We start from the raw sequence: 18,201 nt of genomic DNA on the forward strand, positions 1-18,201 counted from the left end.
TATTTCCTACTTATACTTGATAGTGAAAGGGAAATGTAAAACTCGACCTTATTTGCGTTCAATTTAGGTCAAACTCTAGGTAGTAAGTAATAGTAGGAGAAAGGCTTTCGTACTCTTTTTAACTTGTAACTTAGATTTGTTATTACAACTTAATACATTGATTTCTGCACTTAAGTCTTTACATCTAAACGTTAAATCATAGTGCTAATAATATTTTAACTTACAAATTACCAGTATTAAAAAATGATTTTTACTCGATTAATAATTTTTAAAATTTTACCTAATTAGGTAAAGAGTAAATAATGACATAGATATGAAATAATTTGTATAAAAAGAATTATTTGACAATGCAGTTTAAGTAAATTACTAAATAATATAACTAGCAGTCTGGTTCTATCGATGGTAACTGTTATGACGTTTAAGGTTTTTATTTACAGGCCGAGGCAATTAAATTATTTAAAAGTCTCCAATTGTTCCTTTCTGCGGCTGTGGACCAGGCTGGTATAGATTACCACGTAGTGCTGGCTCAAAATGCACTACAACAGTGCCTGGACATGCCCGAGCTTCAGGCAGAATTGATTTGTGCTCTCATTAAACAAACCAGTAAAAGTGTACCTTTGCCAAAGTTAGGAGTTCAGGTACCCACACTAAAATTACTTAAGAACGGTGTTGAACAGTGCAAAAGTTTGTTTATTGCCGATATCCATTTTGTTTGCCATTAAACTAACAATTTATTTCTATAGTAGTGCTGTTTGTTATAAATGCTGATAGTTAACTTAAAGCTCTTATAGTTTTAACGCAAATAAAATATTTGAATTTAGATACATTTAATAACAATGCTATACGTCTAGTAAGCATAAACACTTTTACTTGATGATATATATTAATAATATTTTAACAGCAGTATAAATACAAATTCTGAAACATCTATAGTTTTGAAGAAATTAGAAAAGCATTTCAGGGTATAATAGCTCCTATTATCATTTATTACCGATATTCTGTTTCTTTTTAATTTCACTTTACCTATATTAGTACTAGAAATAACTTTTTTCGTCTGTTTCAAAACTTTTAACAAAAAAAATACAAAAATAATGTTGAATGAAAAATTATAGTTATAAAAATATAAAAACTTTACTTATTTTTATAGATACTGTACTTTTTTGTTCTTATTCTATTTGTTAAGCGTTGGTTAAGTTTATTTAGGGTTCAGTTCTTAGTCGATCCTCTTGTTTGTACACCCAAAAGGGTGGGGCACTAGTCTAAATTACTAGTCTAAACTAGGGCACCAGTTTAAATGTATTAGGTGTTTTTATTGCAAAGCCTTGTAGTTTGAACATTCCACATTCTATATACTGGCTTGCTTTAACTGTCTAAATTATTTAACTCGTCAGCAAAAAAATGTTAATATTGCAAGTGTTTCGTTCCATGAGTTTTTAAAGGGAACGGGATTTAATGACATTTTAATTAGGTTTGTTGTTTTTAATATATAACAAATAAAAAGAAAGTGTTCCAGACAGAAGTGTGTTTCTAAGTTTCGGTCCAATATTGAAACAGAATTATGCTACTTTATCTTAAAGTATTAGCAAAATATAGAAATTCAATATATTCACATTTATATCATTCATCAAGTCGCTGTGATATATTAAAAAATTTGTAGAACTATTTTCAATTTAACGACTAGCTCTGCACCACAACTATCTATACTCTAACATTAGGATAAAAATCAAAATGGGAAAAAAGTTTGTTTAAAGCAAAACCCAAAATGTGTGTCTTAATTAATGAAATTAATAAGATATGTATGTCTGTGTAATATGTGTCTTAGGTAAAATAATTGTGAGCCTTTTTTAAGCTGTTATTATACTATATTAACGCGTGCTAAAAACCAAAATTTGTAAATTTAATTTAAAAATGCATGCGTCTTAACGGTTTACTCAAACCTAAACTCATTTATAAAGTTAAACTTTTTTTTTAGTTTAATTATGTAAATAAATCACTTCAAACTAAAACCTTAGCATGTGCACGTAAGACTAATACCCGTAGCAATAGACAATTTATTACAATTGTTTCTAGTTTATTATATAATTTTTAGTTTGGTTCTTTGCATGATAAATCTACCTTATAATCCAAATTTATGTTTAGGAAAGAATGTTGGTGTTTCTATTTATTGTTACCATTTACGCCAACTATTTAAGTTTCTCATTATATTTAATTTATCTCTCATACATGAGTGAATGCTAATAGTTGTCAAATTGTAGAAAGCCTAGATCGTTACTCTACACTACACATATTTACAATACTACCTATACCCCATATCAAATAAACTTCGATGCATGTTACGTGGAAACCACCTATAATTTCAGCGCGGACTATATAAAATTTGTTTTTTTCCATTTGAGTAAATGTTGCATTTTCAAGGTTTAAACTCTTATCAATTGCAAAATCCCTCTGGCACCAAAAATGGTTCTTTTCATGTTAATATATTTTTTACTAGCAGAATATTTTTATTTAAGGAATGTATGTAAAGTCCTGAACGGTTTTATATATTATGTTAAGATATATATCTATCTACCTCTTATGATCTGGATTTAAGTGTATGCGATATGACTATATACAGTGCATTTTTTTTATCTCGGGTCATAGGGTTTTACGTGTAATATTTTCAACCCCATGTTAGAACCTGTTCTATTTAATTGATAGGATTGAAACTTGGAACAAGTGAAGTTTAAGTTAACAGACTTTAAAAAATCTCATTATTTTGCAAAAAAAATTGCGAGAAACCTATTTAAAATACGTTCTTCTGATGAAAAAGTTTGCTTTTTCTGCACCTCTGTTTCGTAAAAACATCTTTCTTTATTTAAAATGTAACGATCTTTCTTACGCTATAAATCGTATTTTAAAATTGGGTTTTCTTCTAAGTAAATGCTCAGTTATAATACACGCTCTGCAAAATGCTGTTTTACTCGGGCGAAACACCTTATATATTATTTTTATTAACAAATAATAAACTTAGACTAAAAGTACATGATATATTTTTTAAAGAAGTTGATGTTATCTGCGTTTCCAATGAACTTTCTGACGCTTCGAGATGTGGGTCATAGCATCGACTTCTGCATCAGCTTATAGATGCTTTCCTTAAGGTTGAGCAGTTTAATGTTTTTGATCAGGGTCTTTGGTATTACTGTTGTCTTTCTAGACATTTTATCGATTAGTATTAGGTCAGGCCTATTGTAACTTGCTCGTTGATCTGTAAGTACAGTGCGATCCTAATACAATTTGTGTTGCTTATTATTATTATTATTATTATTATTATTATTATCATTATTATTATTATTATTATTATTATTATTATTATTATTATTATTATTATTATTTACAGCCAGTTAAGGCTCGCACTCCCTCTAAGGGGGGGGGGGAGGGGGCATCATTTACTTATCCCAGATACCTCCGATATCAAAAGGATTAAGCTCTATGGTCTGTGGGGGCCTTTTCGGTGCCCTTAAGTGACCTGAAATGTAGAGTTATCTCCTAGGAATTTTCGGGTGCTGCGAGCAGTTGCCAGTAGTACTGCCTTTTGCATGTGCTTATATAGATGTTCGCCAGTTCCTAGTTGTTTAAGGTATTCCAGTAGACTCTTTGGTATTACACCCGTTGTCGATATAACAATTGGGATGGTCTGAACATTATCCATTCTCCATTGCCTTCCGATTTGAATTTCTAGATCTCTGTATTTGGCGATTTTCTCAGTGTGTTTCTCTTGCACATTATTGTTGTTCGATATGGCTACGTCAATTAGAGTTGTTTTCCTGGAAATTTTATCTATTAAAATAAGATCTGGTCTATTATGCCTTACATGTTGATCGGTAAGTACACTGCGGTCCCAATATAACTTATATCGGTCATTTTCCACTACGGGTTCTGGAGTATATTTATAATACGGAACCTTCTCTGTTGTAATAAGTTCCAACTTCATTGCCAGATTTTGATGTAAAATTTTCCCAACTGAGTCGTGCCGTTCTTTGTATTCTGTCGCTGCAAAGGCCTGACATCCTCCTGTTATGTGCTGGATTGTCTCTGATGTTTGGCATCCATACCGGCATTTGTCGTTTTGTACGGACGGATCTCTGACGATGTGCTTGAGATAATTTCTTGTTGGTATAACCTGATCTTGGATGGCGAGTAGAAAGCCTTCGGTTTCTGGAAACATCTTGCCTGATACCAACCAATAGTTCGACGAAGCAGTGTCGATATGATTTTGGCTGATCTCATTAGGATGCCGCCCATGAAGGGGCTTCTCCATCCAGATACGGAGTTTCTCCTGGTCCGTATGATGGAAGCTGTGCGTTTCCTCGCTCTTAAGTTGTAGAAGAGTGGAATCGTCTATTTGATTTATTGCGCGATGCAGCGTGGAATTTTCTCCTTGCCTGTAAAAATAGGATCTTAAGTTAGTGATTTGTTTTTCAAGTTGTTTACCCAGATCTATTAATCATCTTCCTTCAAGGTGGCGGGGAAGCATTGTTCTTTCAGTGGCACTTCGAGGATGGTGGTTGTGCGTTTTGGTAAGTAGGGTCCTCAATTTTCTTTGTAGCCTTTCTATGTATGTCCTACTCAAATTAATTACCCCAAAAGAATAACTAAGAGCTGAACATGCGTAGGAGTTAAGTGCCTTAAACATATTTTTGCTGTTGAGATTGGTTCTCAAAACTTGTCTTACCCTTTTCACAAACTCGTTAGTCAGTTCGCATTTCATTGTTTGTTGTTCAATGTTTCATCCCCAAGTATTTGTAAATTTCGTGTTCGCCCATGGCCTCGATGGTCTGGACATTCTGCATCTGATATTCTCCTGGCTGAATTTTTCCTCGGATTATATTGAGAGTACGGCATTTATCTAGTCCAAATTGCATGCCGATGTCGTTGGAGAACTCTTCTACTATATGCAGCATTTGGTTTAGCTGGTTCCTAGTTGCAGCCATTATTTTTAAATCATCCATATACAGTAAGTGATTTAACTTTGCAATCTCGGTGTTATTATCTCGGATGCTAAATCCATAGTTGGTAGAGTTAAGACCGTTCGAAAGAGGGTTCATAGCAAGGCAGAACCATAATGGGCTCAGTGAGTCCCCTTGGAAGATTCCTGTTCGAATTGGAATGTTGTTTGTACTTACTGCGCTTTTACCCTGTATTTCGAGCTGGATCGTTATTCTCCAACTTGTCATAGCGCTCTCTAGAAAAAACAAAGTATTACCATCAACTTTATACACTTTTAAAATGTTTATAAGCCATTCGTGTGGTACTGAGTCGAAGGCTTTCTTATAGTCGACGTAGGCAGTAAAAATATTTCTCTTGTTGTGATATGCCTGGTTGTTGATGACAGAGTCGATAATAAGTTGTTCTTTACAGCCCATAGAACCTTTAGCGCATCCTTTTTGTTGTGTGGCTATGATGTTGTTTTCCTCACAGTGTTGATAAATACGCTGTGTTAAACATGTAGTGATAATTTTATACAAAGTAGGTAGGTAGGTTATTATTATTATTATTATTATTATTATTATTATTATAAGGTTATGATCTCTTGAAAGCTCTTAAAAATAACTCCCTTTATATTAAATATATAGAATATTACAGATCTTATTGTATAATTTATAATTATCTTTTGCTCAACTTATGAAAATATAGTTTTATTAGCAAGTTAAGGGTCTTGAATGGGTAAACTTTCAATAAGTATCTTTTTGTAAGTTATTGTTACTATTCTGTTATATTTTAGCTCTCATTTTCACTGGATATAAAGTACTTATTCTCTATCAAAGAACATAGATTAAAAGGCATAAATCGATTTTCCCCTAATGATCCAATCAAAGTCTTTGAATTAAAAACTATTATTAGTTGTATATCTTACTTATAACAATTGGTAATTAAGGTACCATACGATAGGATATCATACGACCTCTTAAGTCTTCTAGCTTGGAATTATAACCTATTAATAATAAAAATGTCCGATGCCCATACTGTAATTTTTGAGTTGAATAAGAGCTTAGAATCATTTCTGGGAAAGTAGAATAGAGTACTCTTCTAAATTTTGGGACTTTCTTAAAATTTTTAAGAGGAGAAAACAAAATAATGTTATAGCTAACTTGTATTCACTTAATCCTAGCTACCCTAACTCTATAATCTTAAATGACAATACCCTACTTGAAATATTTTATCTGAAAACTGGGTATTTCTACTATTTGGTACCCTATAAAACCAACTACCTTCGATGTGGTAATAATTTATTTATTAAATAAGACATTACTTAATTAAAACAAAATTTTATTTATCATTATTAATTTAGTAAATGTTTAAAATCATTCTTAGTACTACCGCAGCATTAATCTTGCAACTCTTATACATTTTACGCCTATACAATTTTTGTTTATTGATACCTGAACAAATTGATAAAATATTTGTTTCTACTCAAGCATAAAAGAAGAGACACCTACACTCTCTGAAAAAAAGTGGTGTCTTAAATATTTGTTTGTGAGAGGTATTTTTGAATTCCTATTTTTACTTTAAGAGGTGAACCGTTGCTATTATTAGAGCTATTACCTACATTTGATTTTTATTTTGGTACTGTTTGCAAGAGAAATAGTATTATTCTTGAAATTATTTTTATATATAATAAAGATGTTTTTAAGAATAGCTTAAGCATTTAACTAGAGGCATCCGGAGAGAGATGTAAGTCACTTGTAGATTTGCAAACTAGTAGCAAAATGTCAATTGTATCTAGTGTCGCAAATAAAAAAAGGGATGATTTAAGATTCGATCAAGACGAAGCAATTTGAAGTACTCGGACAATTGTCGTTAAAGTCTACTTTATCGACTCAGCAACCGGACTATCTCGTGAATCTGAAAGGAAAGTACTTAAATTACCTAAATTTTATTCCTCTAAAATACAAACGCTTCAAGAAATTGTGACAGCTAGAATTATTGCAGAGCCTTGGCTCATCAAAAATATATTTTTTAGTGCTGAGTGTTCTTTCTGTATTTAAATAGGCACGTAAATAAACAAAATTGTCGTTATAAAATGACATGTGCAATCCCACAGAGTTAATATTTAGTATATAATATCTGGTATATTGGAAGATGTAATTAACGGTTTATTAATAAAAAGAAATTTAAATTGCGAAATGTATGGTGACATGGTCGAATAATCTCTGGAACCTCAGTTCACCTCAGAATCACAGTGATGCAGGGGGTAATCTATCTTTCGAAGAACTTGATCCTAAATGGATTGGAAGAAGATACAGAAGAAGTTAATGGCCTCATAGATCCTCGAACCTATCGCTTATTGCCTTTCTTTTTCTTTCTATTCCTATGTCCTTTTGTATAGGGTATGTGTCATAAATCCACTAGCACAAAAAAATTATGTTAAGTTATTTACAGAAATAGTGCTGTAAGTGGCGCCTTCTAGAAGTTTGACTATAAAAAATAACGGACTCTAAGAAACTAGAAAACCTTCCTATACCGAATTTTATGCCAAAATCTGAAATGCTTCTCAAGCAATAAGGAAAAATAGAAAGCAAAGTTGTAACTTTGACACCCTGTATCTCGCAAACTATCATCTTTTGGACTAAGGTATGTTTGTGTCCATCCACATATTTTGGTCTGTAGTATCTCCAGTTTTCAGATTTTCCAACTTTTTGCAGACATGGACGAATACAAAATTGAACATTAAAGTCAAATTTGAATATTACATTTTTAAATAAATTAGATTATAGATCACTGATAAATTATATAACATGAAAAGGTTTGCTTCTGTAAAAAAATTAATCTTGTCCCCTCTTACCATTTCATAACATATTTTATTTTCGTGGTTTCCACCTTTATTCAGGTTAGTTCGTAGTTGTCGGATTTATTATTTCCTAAAAATACAGTCACTACTGCTTTAAAACTATTTTAACTCGCTTAAATCCTTTTAAGCACGCCTGGAAAGTTTTTATTGGAGTCCATCCAATTTTCTTACAACTTATTCCATCAGCCCTTACCTAATATGTGATGGCGGCATTAACATTTTTTAGCTTTAACAATTGACTTAAATTAAATGTTTTGTTTTTCAACACCAAGTTCTATCCGTATAAGTCATGATAGTTTAGTATATATCCCAATAATACAAATAACATGGAGATCATCCAAGATACTTTACAGATTTTAGTAAGATCATAACTTTTTTTTAAATTTCTTTTAGATATGCTGAGTGAGCAATTAGAAGAGATGGAAATTCAGTTTTCTGTAGACCTGTTCATAGGTATATTTTATTCACTAGAACTATAGGGTATCCCAATTTCTGCAAACATATCCTTTTTGGCATTGTACAAATTTTACTGTTTGATAGATAATGTTTTGTCCAGTTCGGTGCTCCGTGATATTGACATCAATAAGTTTCATTATTTTAAACGAGAACCCAAAAGCTCTGCTATATATTTTGGCAAATTTAAACCTTTTATTAAGTAGTTTAAATATTCTGTAGTAATAAGATGGTGTTTTGGTTGTTCTAGTGTAGGTAAAAATCTACGGCTAAAATACTTTTGTTGGAACTAGATTGTCGATAATTTCATTAAAGATTTAGGTGCTGGAAGTATCGAGCTATATAGAAATGGAGCTCAAGAAGGATCAAGCTCAGTATATTAAAAAAGTTTTTCAAACATCGTGGCATTACGTCTTTCAAGTGAAATCTAAAATAATATAAAATATCTAAACTCCTATTGTTTTAGATGTTACAACTACCATAGCAACAAGATATTAGATCTTTTGTTAAAAATGTACAATACACCTATATTCGTTTCTTACAACTTTATTCAATATAACGACGTCTCGTTAGTTTTTTAAATGTAATTTTTTGTATTTTGTACGTTTTTAAATTTTTTTTATAAATGTTTCGAAAGATACTATCCTATTTTTAGTACTGGTACATGATAACTTGAAACACAAACGCATATAAATACCTACAGTACTTTCATGTCAAAAAGAGCCACACTTATAAGTTTTAAAAAAAAACACCAATTTAGGAATGAAACCATGAAGCCTAATTTTGCATTAATAAAATTCTGTCAATCACCCTAAACCAGTAAAAATGTCTGAATTAACCGTACTGATAACTTTTTTTTATTGAAGAAGTTCATTTTGGAAGTGGAGTGAACTATTTACTAAGAAAGAAGATGTTTTAAAAGGTTTAAAAAATCGCCTATATTACTATACTTCTTTTAAGTTTTTTCTTTATAAAATAAATACCAATCATGATAACTCATCATCGTCTCTCAACACTTGCAGTGTTGCTGATTTAAAATAATCAAAACATAAATATATAAATTTGGTATATCAAATGGCTTCCTTATACCATTAAAATTAAAATAAAACCTCAAGAAAAGTTCTAATAAGAAGCTAAATCTGAAGCAGATAGATTACTTTTATTGAATACTTAGATTGGATTATATTTTGCATTCAACGAATTATCATCATACTAAAAAAAATAAACATAATTAGTTATTATAGTAATATAGTTATTATCACACATTTTTGCTTAATATTAACTTGTCTAATGAGTTACTTATTATATTGGGTATTACGTCACTTATGACACACTTTGTAGGCAGCACAAAATTATATATTTAACCATAACAACAAAAATCAAATTGTTTGACAGACAAGTTAATTAAAATTTGTATTGTTGTGACGAATTCATAATGAGTTACTTATTATATTGGGTATTACGTCACTTATGGCAAAAATCAATTTAGAAATTTTTATTTCACACGCTCAAGATAAATTGATTTTTGCTATAAGTGACGTAATACCCAATATAATAAGTAACTCATTATGAATTCGTCACAACAATACAAATTTTAATTAACTTGTCTGTCAAACAATTTGATTTTTGTTGTTATGGTTAAATATATAATTTTGTGCTGCCTACAAAGTGTGTCTTACGATGGGGATTCCGATTTGACATTTCAAAGTGAGGTTTGCTAGAGATGATGAGGTCACAGGTTAAATGCAAAATTAAACTTCGCCCTGTATACTTAAAATAACATTTTTCTTTGTAGGAATAAGCGTGATAAACCACTGTATAATAAATATATATATGCTACAAATAACCATTAGAATTTTCTTTAATGAAGACAAATTTAAGTCCTGTAAGAAAAATGTTACGCATATTTTGCAAGAGTAAGTAACTTGTCATAACACAGATTGAACGTCCTACCTTACATATTCATTCTAACACATATTTTTTTCTTTCTCTATCTATAGCTTGATCCTTGCATCATTTATCACCCTGTCATTTATTATATTTAGTTTGCAGATATCTGTTAGTTGAATTGCTTAGTGTCTAGGGTAACAAATATAAGAAACACCAATACTCTTTTCAGCAATTACTACTTTGTGCAACGCAAAGTCTTTTCTCGTGCGAAACCAACGCGCCGAGCATTAACAGTACTGCATCTGATGATCAAATCGCATTGTCAAATATACAGGCATCCCAAGAAGAGAAGTATAGAGAACACAAGGAATGTTACAAGGAGTACAAAGATCCCAAGGCACCTCCGACGTACACGCTTTTGCAGGGATGGCAATTGCTGGCCTTAGCCGTAAGCCTCTTTGTACCAAAATCGTCCAGGTTGTTGTGGTTTTTAAAGCATCATCTTCAGAGAAATGCTGATAATAGAACTGAATGTGGAAAATACGCTTCATATTGTGAAAGAGCCTTGGAGAGGACCATCATAGCAGGTAAATTGATTAAATCGATTTTGAATGATGTGATATCTATTTAACAAAAACTTATACTTAACTAAAATATAAATAAATAATCTAACTTCACAAAATGATTGATATCACTTTTTGTCATTATTACAGTTGCTTTATTTCTGCCTGATTTACTATGAAATTTCATCTGTGACATGCGCGAAGCGAAAACTTCATACTTTTATTGAAAAAGCTCTTAAATTGTACTACGTCGCGTATGTCACATAGTTAAAATTTCATTAATTATTAATCTTGCTTTATTTACTACTGCTTTATTCACAATCATCATCTATTAAATTATTTTTTAGGTGGTAGGGAGCTTAAACCTAGCCGTATGGAAGTTCTAAGCATACTACTAAAGAATCCTCAACACCATTCGTTACCCCATTCAATGCCAGTTCATCTTCTTAACGGCGCCTACCACATTACAAGCTTTGATGGTTCGACAACCATTAAAGAGTTCCAAGATACTCTTGCTCATGAGATTGGATGTAGAATGAGCAACGGATTTTCATTGTTCAGCGATGACCCGATTGAGAAAGATCTGGAACATACTTTAGACCCTAATGCCAAACTCTGTGATTTAATTTCTAAATGGGAAATCGCCCTAAGAGAAAAGGGCATGGGCAAGTTCGAAAATAGTAAAGTTATTAGACTAACATATAAAAACCGACTCTGGTGGAAGAACAGTGCAAGATTGGAAACCGATAAAGAAAGACTACTTTTATGTTATCAAATTAACAAACAAATTGTACAGGGACGATTTCCTTTAAGTAGAGAATTAGCTTTAGAACTTGCCGCACTGATGGCCCAACTTGATATAGGCGACTGTCCTCTGGGATCAAGTAAACCTTCCAGCGCTGGAAACACCCTTAATACTCATGCTACAACATCCAGTGTCAAACAAAGTCCAAAGTCCAATTTAAATGGCACTTTCAGTCCTCCATCTGCTCTGCAGAATTCGTCCACCTTAAGTGCATTGAATAATGTCCATGGAATATTGATGGCACATTCCAACCAAGCGCTTAACGCTATTGATAAGTTTTATCCTTATCGGTATAGGGATCAGTTAACTCAAGAGGGTTTAGCGGAACTTCAGGCAAAACTGCTGGCTAAATGGCGAGCGCTCAAGGGAAGAACTCAGCTGGATTGTGTTAGAATTTACTTGACTTGCACAAGGAAGTGGCCATATTTTGGTGCCACTCTATTTCAGGTAATACGAATTTAATGTTTTTTTAATTTTGTTAAGTTCTCTTTACACGAAAGCTAAGGAAAATTACGTTTTTTTTTTATTGGTCGTAAAATAAGCAAACTTTATAATCATACTCGTGGCTCTAAAAATATTAATCAACACCTCTTAATATATTCATAATTTGAAAATTAAAAATATATTTTTGCATCATTTTCAAAAGTAGGTATAAAAGTATTTATTTACTTTTTTCTTGCTAGTCTACCTATAAAAATATTGACTATTATTTAAAATGAAATTAAAAATAACATTTGTTCCGAGATTCGCTTATATACAGTCACCTCAATAGTTTACGATGCTTTGCCACAATTTAGTTTAATAAATAAAAATTCATATTCATTTGCATAAACGAATATTACCGTAGAATCCTTTTATACAAAGTCCGTATGTGGGTAGTTGGAGTAGTTAACAAATAGTTATCTTTATTCAATGAAAACCTAGGAAGGCAAATTCAACTTTTTAAATGGAGACAGTATTGAACTTGCAAAATAAGATAAAAAAAGGACAATAGATAATTAAATGGCGTTCTGGAGGAGAATTTATATCTATTGGTTTATCTAGATTATTTTTCATTATTCAAAATGTTTAGAAATTAATTGAATAAAAAACTGTAGCAGTTTTTTTTAACTAACTTTTAAAGTAAAATTAAAAATGATTTTTTACCGACTTTACTAGATGTATTTGAGTTGTTAATAAACCTGATATTAAACTAATATTAAAGCTAAAGCCAGAAGGACAAAGCATTAACAAAACGTCAACAGTACATTTCTTTTATGATATACTTTGGACCTAACATTTGGTAACACGTTTAAATAAGGAGAACGGCGGCTTTGTATTATCTCTTATTATAATTTTTTATTATTAGGAGAGAATTTTATTATTATTTATTATACAAAAACTGGAGGTAAATAATAACAGAGATCGAAAAATGTGTGTTTAGACTAACTGTCACTAGTCAAATTTAAATAGTTCACTAGTTAAACTTCAATCTCTCTTTAAAAAGAATTTATTAAAATTACTGATGCTGGCAGACTGATTTGCTTATTTAGGTGCTCTCCATTGACGTTGTGTTACCAACTCGCTAAATTTCCCTTGAGTTCATACCTTACTTCAGCTAGAATATAATGATGGCTTTAGATGTATTAATAAAAACGTATAAGAAATGTAAGAAATTTTATTGTTGATTCAAAAGTGACTAAGTGTGACTGTTAATTAAAGCAAGAAACAGAACAGACATTGGAATTTTGTCATTAGACGATGCGTTAATCTATCTAGTATGTTTAAATCGGCGTCTGACCACTTCAAAAGTATAGGTCAATACTGGTGTAGCCCAGTTCAATGCGTCGATTTGATTTTTGCAGATAGTTTGGTGTTGATCACTTTTGTAACCCCTTTTTTATTTTAAGCACTAACCTCTGCTTTTAATCGCGTGTAGTCGATTCGTTGGTTTTGAGGTGTATATCTATTATTAGTCTATGCACTATATCTATTATATATTACATTACTATTATTAGCGTGGAGCCGATTTTGGTTTTTTTTAAATAGTCTTAAATTATCCATATACAAGAACAGTTTTCTTCGCTCCTTTACTTTATGTCTAAATTTCCTTATTGATGTTATTTAGAAGGGTGTATAGAGGATTTAGTACTTACTATACAGAACTACACCTTCTTCTCTTGCAATATTCCTCTTAATATGTTTATATTTCTAGCATTGCTATTATTAATTAGAATATTTGTCTGTCATGTTGCTGTAAGATGTTGCACCACAGCTCTTATTCTTGGGCAGACTTCATAGATCTCCAGTATTTTCGTAAGCCAATCGTGGGGTAGTAAGGCTCTTTTGATAGTTGATATAGCACATTCTTAAATTGCTCCTCTCATGAATCAATGGTAAGTTAGAGTTTGCAACCTGCTGATATATATGCAAATAATGTTTTTGGATGCAAAGTATAAATTACAGTAATTCAGTAATCTGCATTGACACAATTTCTAAAAAAAAACTGCACGCTGCATTTTATAGCTACGCAAATAAAGGCTAAACATTCTTAATTAATTATGTACTTATTTTTTTTGTGTTGTCAAAATAAGTCAATTCTATGAATATATCGAACTTAGTAAAAATAAGTTAGAATTACATTAACGTCCTGGTTGATAAGTATCAATTCCATATAAATTTATTTCAGTTGAAATAGATTGATTTTTCATCAGCAGGATCTCTACCTTAAGGTTTTTAGGAACGTAGACATATTTTATATTTTTTCTATCTTCTAAGATCGGCAGGCTTAATACCGCATATTAACCCTGCCGATCAGACCTGAGGTTTTGATCTGGCTGACGCCTTTAAGGTTTGATTTTATTAAATTTAGATTCTTTTGTTATACTTGTAATAAGTCTTTTTTTATTTCTTTTGATAAATAAATAAATATTATTTTTGCAACTTCAGGCAAGACTGCGGCAACAAGATTCCCCAATGATTTGGTTAGCAGTAAGCGAAGACTCAATAACGGCTTTAGATTTGGCAACAATGCAACAACGGAATCGATATCCTTACTCCAACGTACTTACCTTTGGAGGATGTCAGGAGGACTTTATGTTAGTTGTGACTCAAAATGACCAGCAGGCTTCCCAAAAACTGATATTTACACTAAGCAAACCAAAAATACTCGAGCTGACATTACTTATTGCCGATTATATGAATCTGCTTATTGCAAACCCCGGCACGCCACTTTTGGGAACTTTAAGTCGAGGGACCATGGTTTCCGTTAACCAATCAATAGTAAACCAATCGATAATTAGCCACACATTGGCTAACCAATCGCAACCTGATATACTGAAATCGACTCCGGACCATGGAGTTCAAAGATCTGAGTCAAAACGACGAACTCATGTTGATTCGGGTCTTGCGTAATATTCTGTGGGTAACCTGGAGTGTAAAAGGTGTTAATAATTTTCAAAGTGATTAGTGTTAAATTGCTTAACTTTTGAACTTATTTTCTTTATTGCCGCAGCACCAGAAATATATAAAAACATATTACTAAAACATGTCTTAAATAATTTTTTTTTACATTTCTTAGAGCAACCAAAAAGTTTCTTTTTTTAATATTTTAACTATCAATTATTACTTTTATATTATTTTATGTCTCACAAAGTGAGAGACAAGAGAAAAAAAATAAAAAGTTCATTTTAAGAATAAACCATTCATCTTTATTTACAAAGACATGTTGATGAAAATTTAAGATTATCGATGCATTTGATACCCTTTATAAAGTTTTTAGTAAAATCGATTTAAAAAAAGTTTTTTTAACAATCGAGATCTTCATTAAATTTGGACAACCCTTTTTGAATATTTTTTTTGTCTAACTGATGCAGCTTAACTTTTGAAGCGTACTGAATATTTCACTCATATACATTTTTCCGTAAACGGCCTGATGTAAAAAAAAAATATTCTGTAAATTCAGTCCCAGTTTGTTAGTACTTACTGTATAATGTAATATATTATAATTAACCTATGCACATAAACAAAAATAAAAAATCTTTTAGAGGAGAATGTTCTATTTAAAAAATTAATTTTGAATCCCAAAAAAAACGCGACCATAGATAAAAATTAAAATTTCATGGAAATAAAGAGATTTTTATCAACTTTAAATCTAAATGCATATATTTTGAAAGGTTTTGTTTTTAGATCTTTTGGAAATAAATGTGAAAAATTCTAAATATAGGATTAATATAGGGAGATGATCTGACATTAAAAAAAATAATTTTGTTTGGGAATATAAAAACTAGAATAACCCCATATTACTTTAGGACTAGTAAAAAAGGAAAAAATCTGAAGTCGCATACAGCTTTTCATCATTTGTTTTCAGTAAAATTGTTGACAAAATTGCTAATTTATTTAAAACAAGTAAAATATGGCTCTGCATATGTTTCGTCACATTTGTAAGTAAGTTATAGGTTTGTGAATTTTAACATGGCTGCCTTGTGCACCTAGAAAGATAGCGAATTTTTGTAGTTTCCAACAAAGCTGACTAATTAGAACAAAAATTTAATCATTTTTAATAAAAAAAATAATTAATAAAAAGTTTAATCATCTTTGTTTATCGAAAACAATATTTAGTATAAGCATATTTAATTCATTAAATATAAAAAAATAAACGTATTATATTCTAAAGATATTGAAAGGGACTTGTATTAGATATAGATTCTCAGATATTGGGCCATAACTCATAAGAAAGTTGTAAAAGTTCTTTAGGTAAAAAAACTTTTTAAAACTAAAAAAAATATGTTTGTATACATTATTTACAATTCAATGAATTACTTTTATAGTAGTAATTATTGTAAATCATATTTTTTGTTGTTATAGAAGTTAGGTTCATTTTTGCAGTGTAAATTATGAGATAAGGTACATGAAAACACAGTCTCCCTCCACTCACAAATATATTTACAAAATCCGATGTTATGCCCTACATGTTTGGAACATAAATATGTCAGAAGTTTGAAATTATAAACTATAAATGTTGTTGCTCAATTAGGAGCTACAATTGAAATGTTTGTTTTATTTGCCTTTCATTTTTATATTTCCTAATTTAATTGCTATTTTCAAAAATTTATGTGCATAGGTTTGATCTTAAACTGGATATTTTATTAAATATTTTTTAATACTTTAATTTTTTGCGTCCATTTTTTGTACTTTCCTTTTTGACGTGAACTTTGTATTTAGCCAAATAAAGATAATTGTTTTTGTTCTTTTTTAGATTATGCTTGTAAAAAAATAGCAAGTAAAAGAGATGATAGGCATCATTGAATTTTATTATTTTTTCATATAAATATATTACAACGTATTGTGATTTTTTTTATTAAAAAAAAAAGTATAGAGTAGATAGGTAGGTGTAAGTTTATTAAATTTAAATTCATTTTTCAATTAATCTTATCAGTTTGTATATTAGGTAAACATATAGGAAACAGACAACATAGCCTTTTCTTTAATTATAGTTTATACATTTTTTAAAAGCCATAAGTGATTTCGTTTTAAAAACAATAAGATAATATATAATATAATAAAAATATAATAGAACATTTTTATCTAGCAAGCGGCAATACACATCTGACACAACAAAAACTGTCCTCAATGCTCATATTTTTGTAGCTTTAACAAATTTGAAATCTAGTCTAAATATTTAATTTATTTATTTATATGGATGTATGTGTATGACAATATTTATAAATTATATTTAAAACTTATATTAATGTTTTTTAAAGGTGGTTTGTGACAAATCGTAAGAACAATGGAGTTTTAGACCTCCATACTGTCACTAAAAGCACCATAATATGTGTATAATGTAGTCCCTTGTCATTTATAGTGTAATTTTTGGATGACATTGCTGGTGTAAAATAGACATAAACTAACTTCTTTCCTAAAAGGTATAATAATTTGTTTGCTAAAAACTAACTATGAGAGCATGCGAATAAAATAAGTTGTATAATTATTTAATATTTCTTTGTGCGTGAACAGTTTTTTCCTCAATTGTTATTATATTACTCTTATTATAAACCTATTACATATTTATTTACAAAAATACGGTCTTTTGGAGGTTAATAATAATAAACAATTATATTTTCATCTAAAAATTTGCTTTATTTTAAAATCAAGTTGAATACTGTGTTGCCACTTCATTTAAACGAATATATTCTGCAGCTGGCCTTGTTATCTAGGTTATTTTTTTAAGGTACATATGTCCTCTCAAGCAACGTGTATGACTATCAAGCATCTGTGTTGTGTTTATTATAGGGTTCAGAAGCAAATCTTCCTTTGTACCCTGATATCTGGTATGCGCGGACTATTGCGAATTTTAATTGTAATCTTAAAAGAAATGTATGTAACGTAACTGTTGCATTGCGGATCCATGCGCTATCTTATTGGAATATAACAATATTTAGCGATTAAATATATGGTATACCAAATAACTTACAGACAGAACATAAAGTCGTTATCGAATCTTTGGGTATTTAATTGACCTTGCTTCCGAACCTTTCAATGGATATAAAAGAGCTGCTTAATGTTCTACGGACCAGATGAACTGCAGTAGAAGTAATTATTAAATTTAATTTAAAAACAATGCGAACTTTCCAATGAGTCTAATTATTTATTATTATTTACCTGATAAACATAGTATCTAATTT

The 18,201-nt window shown here is 30.5% G+C and overlaps 1 protein-coding gene across 9 annotated transcripts in view; it reads left to right on the forward strand.

The window, feature by feature from the left end:
• Positions 1–15,463, forward strand: part of LOC126734959 (uncharacterized protein CG43867) — a 180,777-nt gene extending 165,314 nt beyond the window's left edge. For 5 of the 9 annotated variants that reach the window (XM_050438818.1, XM_050438820.1, XM_050438821.1 and 2 more), the window contains exons 15-18: positions 438–638; positions 10,401–10,758; positions 11,082–11,986; positions 14,468–15,463. In XM_050438818.1, the coding sequence (XP_050294775.1) occupies positions 438–638; positions 10,401–10,758; positions 11,082–11,986; positions 14,468–14,932 (1,929 nt within the window). In that variant the 3' untranslated portion in view covers positions 14,933–15,463. The remainder of the gene's footprint in view (positions 1–437; positions 639–10,400; positions 10,759–11,081; positions 11,987–14,467) is intronic. The other 4 variants (XM_050438823.1, XM_050438826.1, XM_050438825.1 and 1 more) reach the window with 2 other exon arrangements.
• Positions 15,464–18,201: the final 2,738 nt, after the last annotated feature.

The sequence above is a fragment of the Anthonomus grandis genome, chromosome 4 (assembly GCF_022605725.1).
Source record: "Anthonomus grandis grandis chromosome 4, icAntGran1.3, whole genome shotgun sequence".
Classification (NCBI taxonomy): Eukaryota; Metazoa; Arthropoda; class Insecta; order Coleoptera; family Curculionidae; genus Anthonomus; species Anthonomus grandis.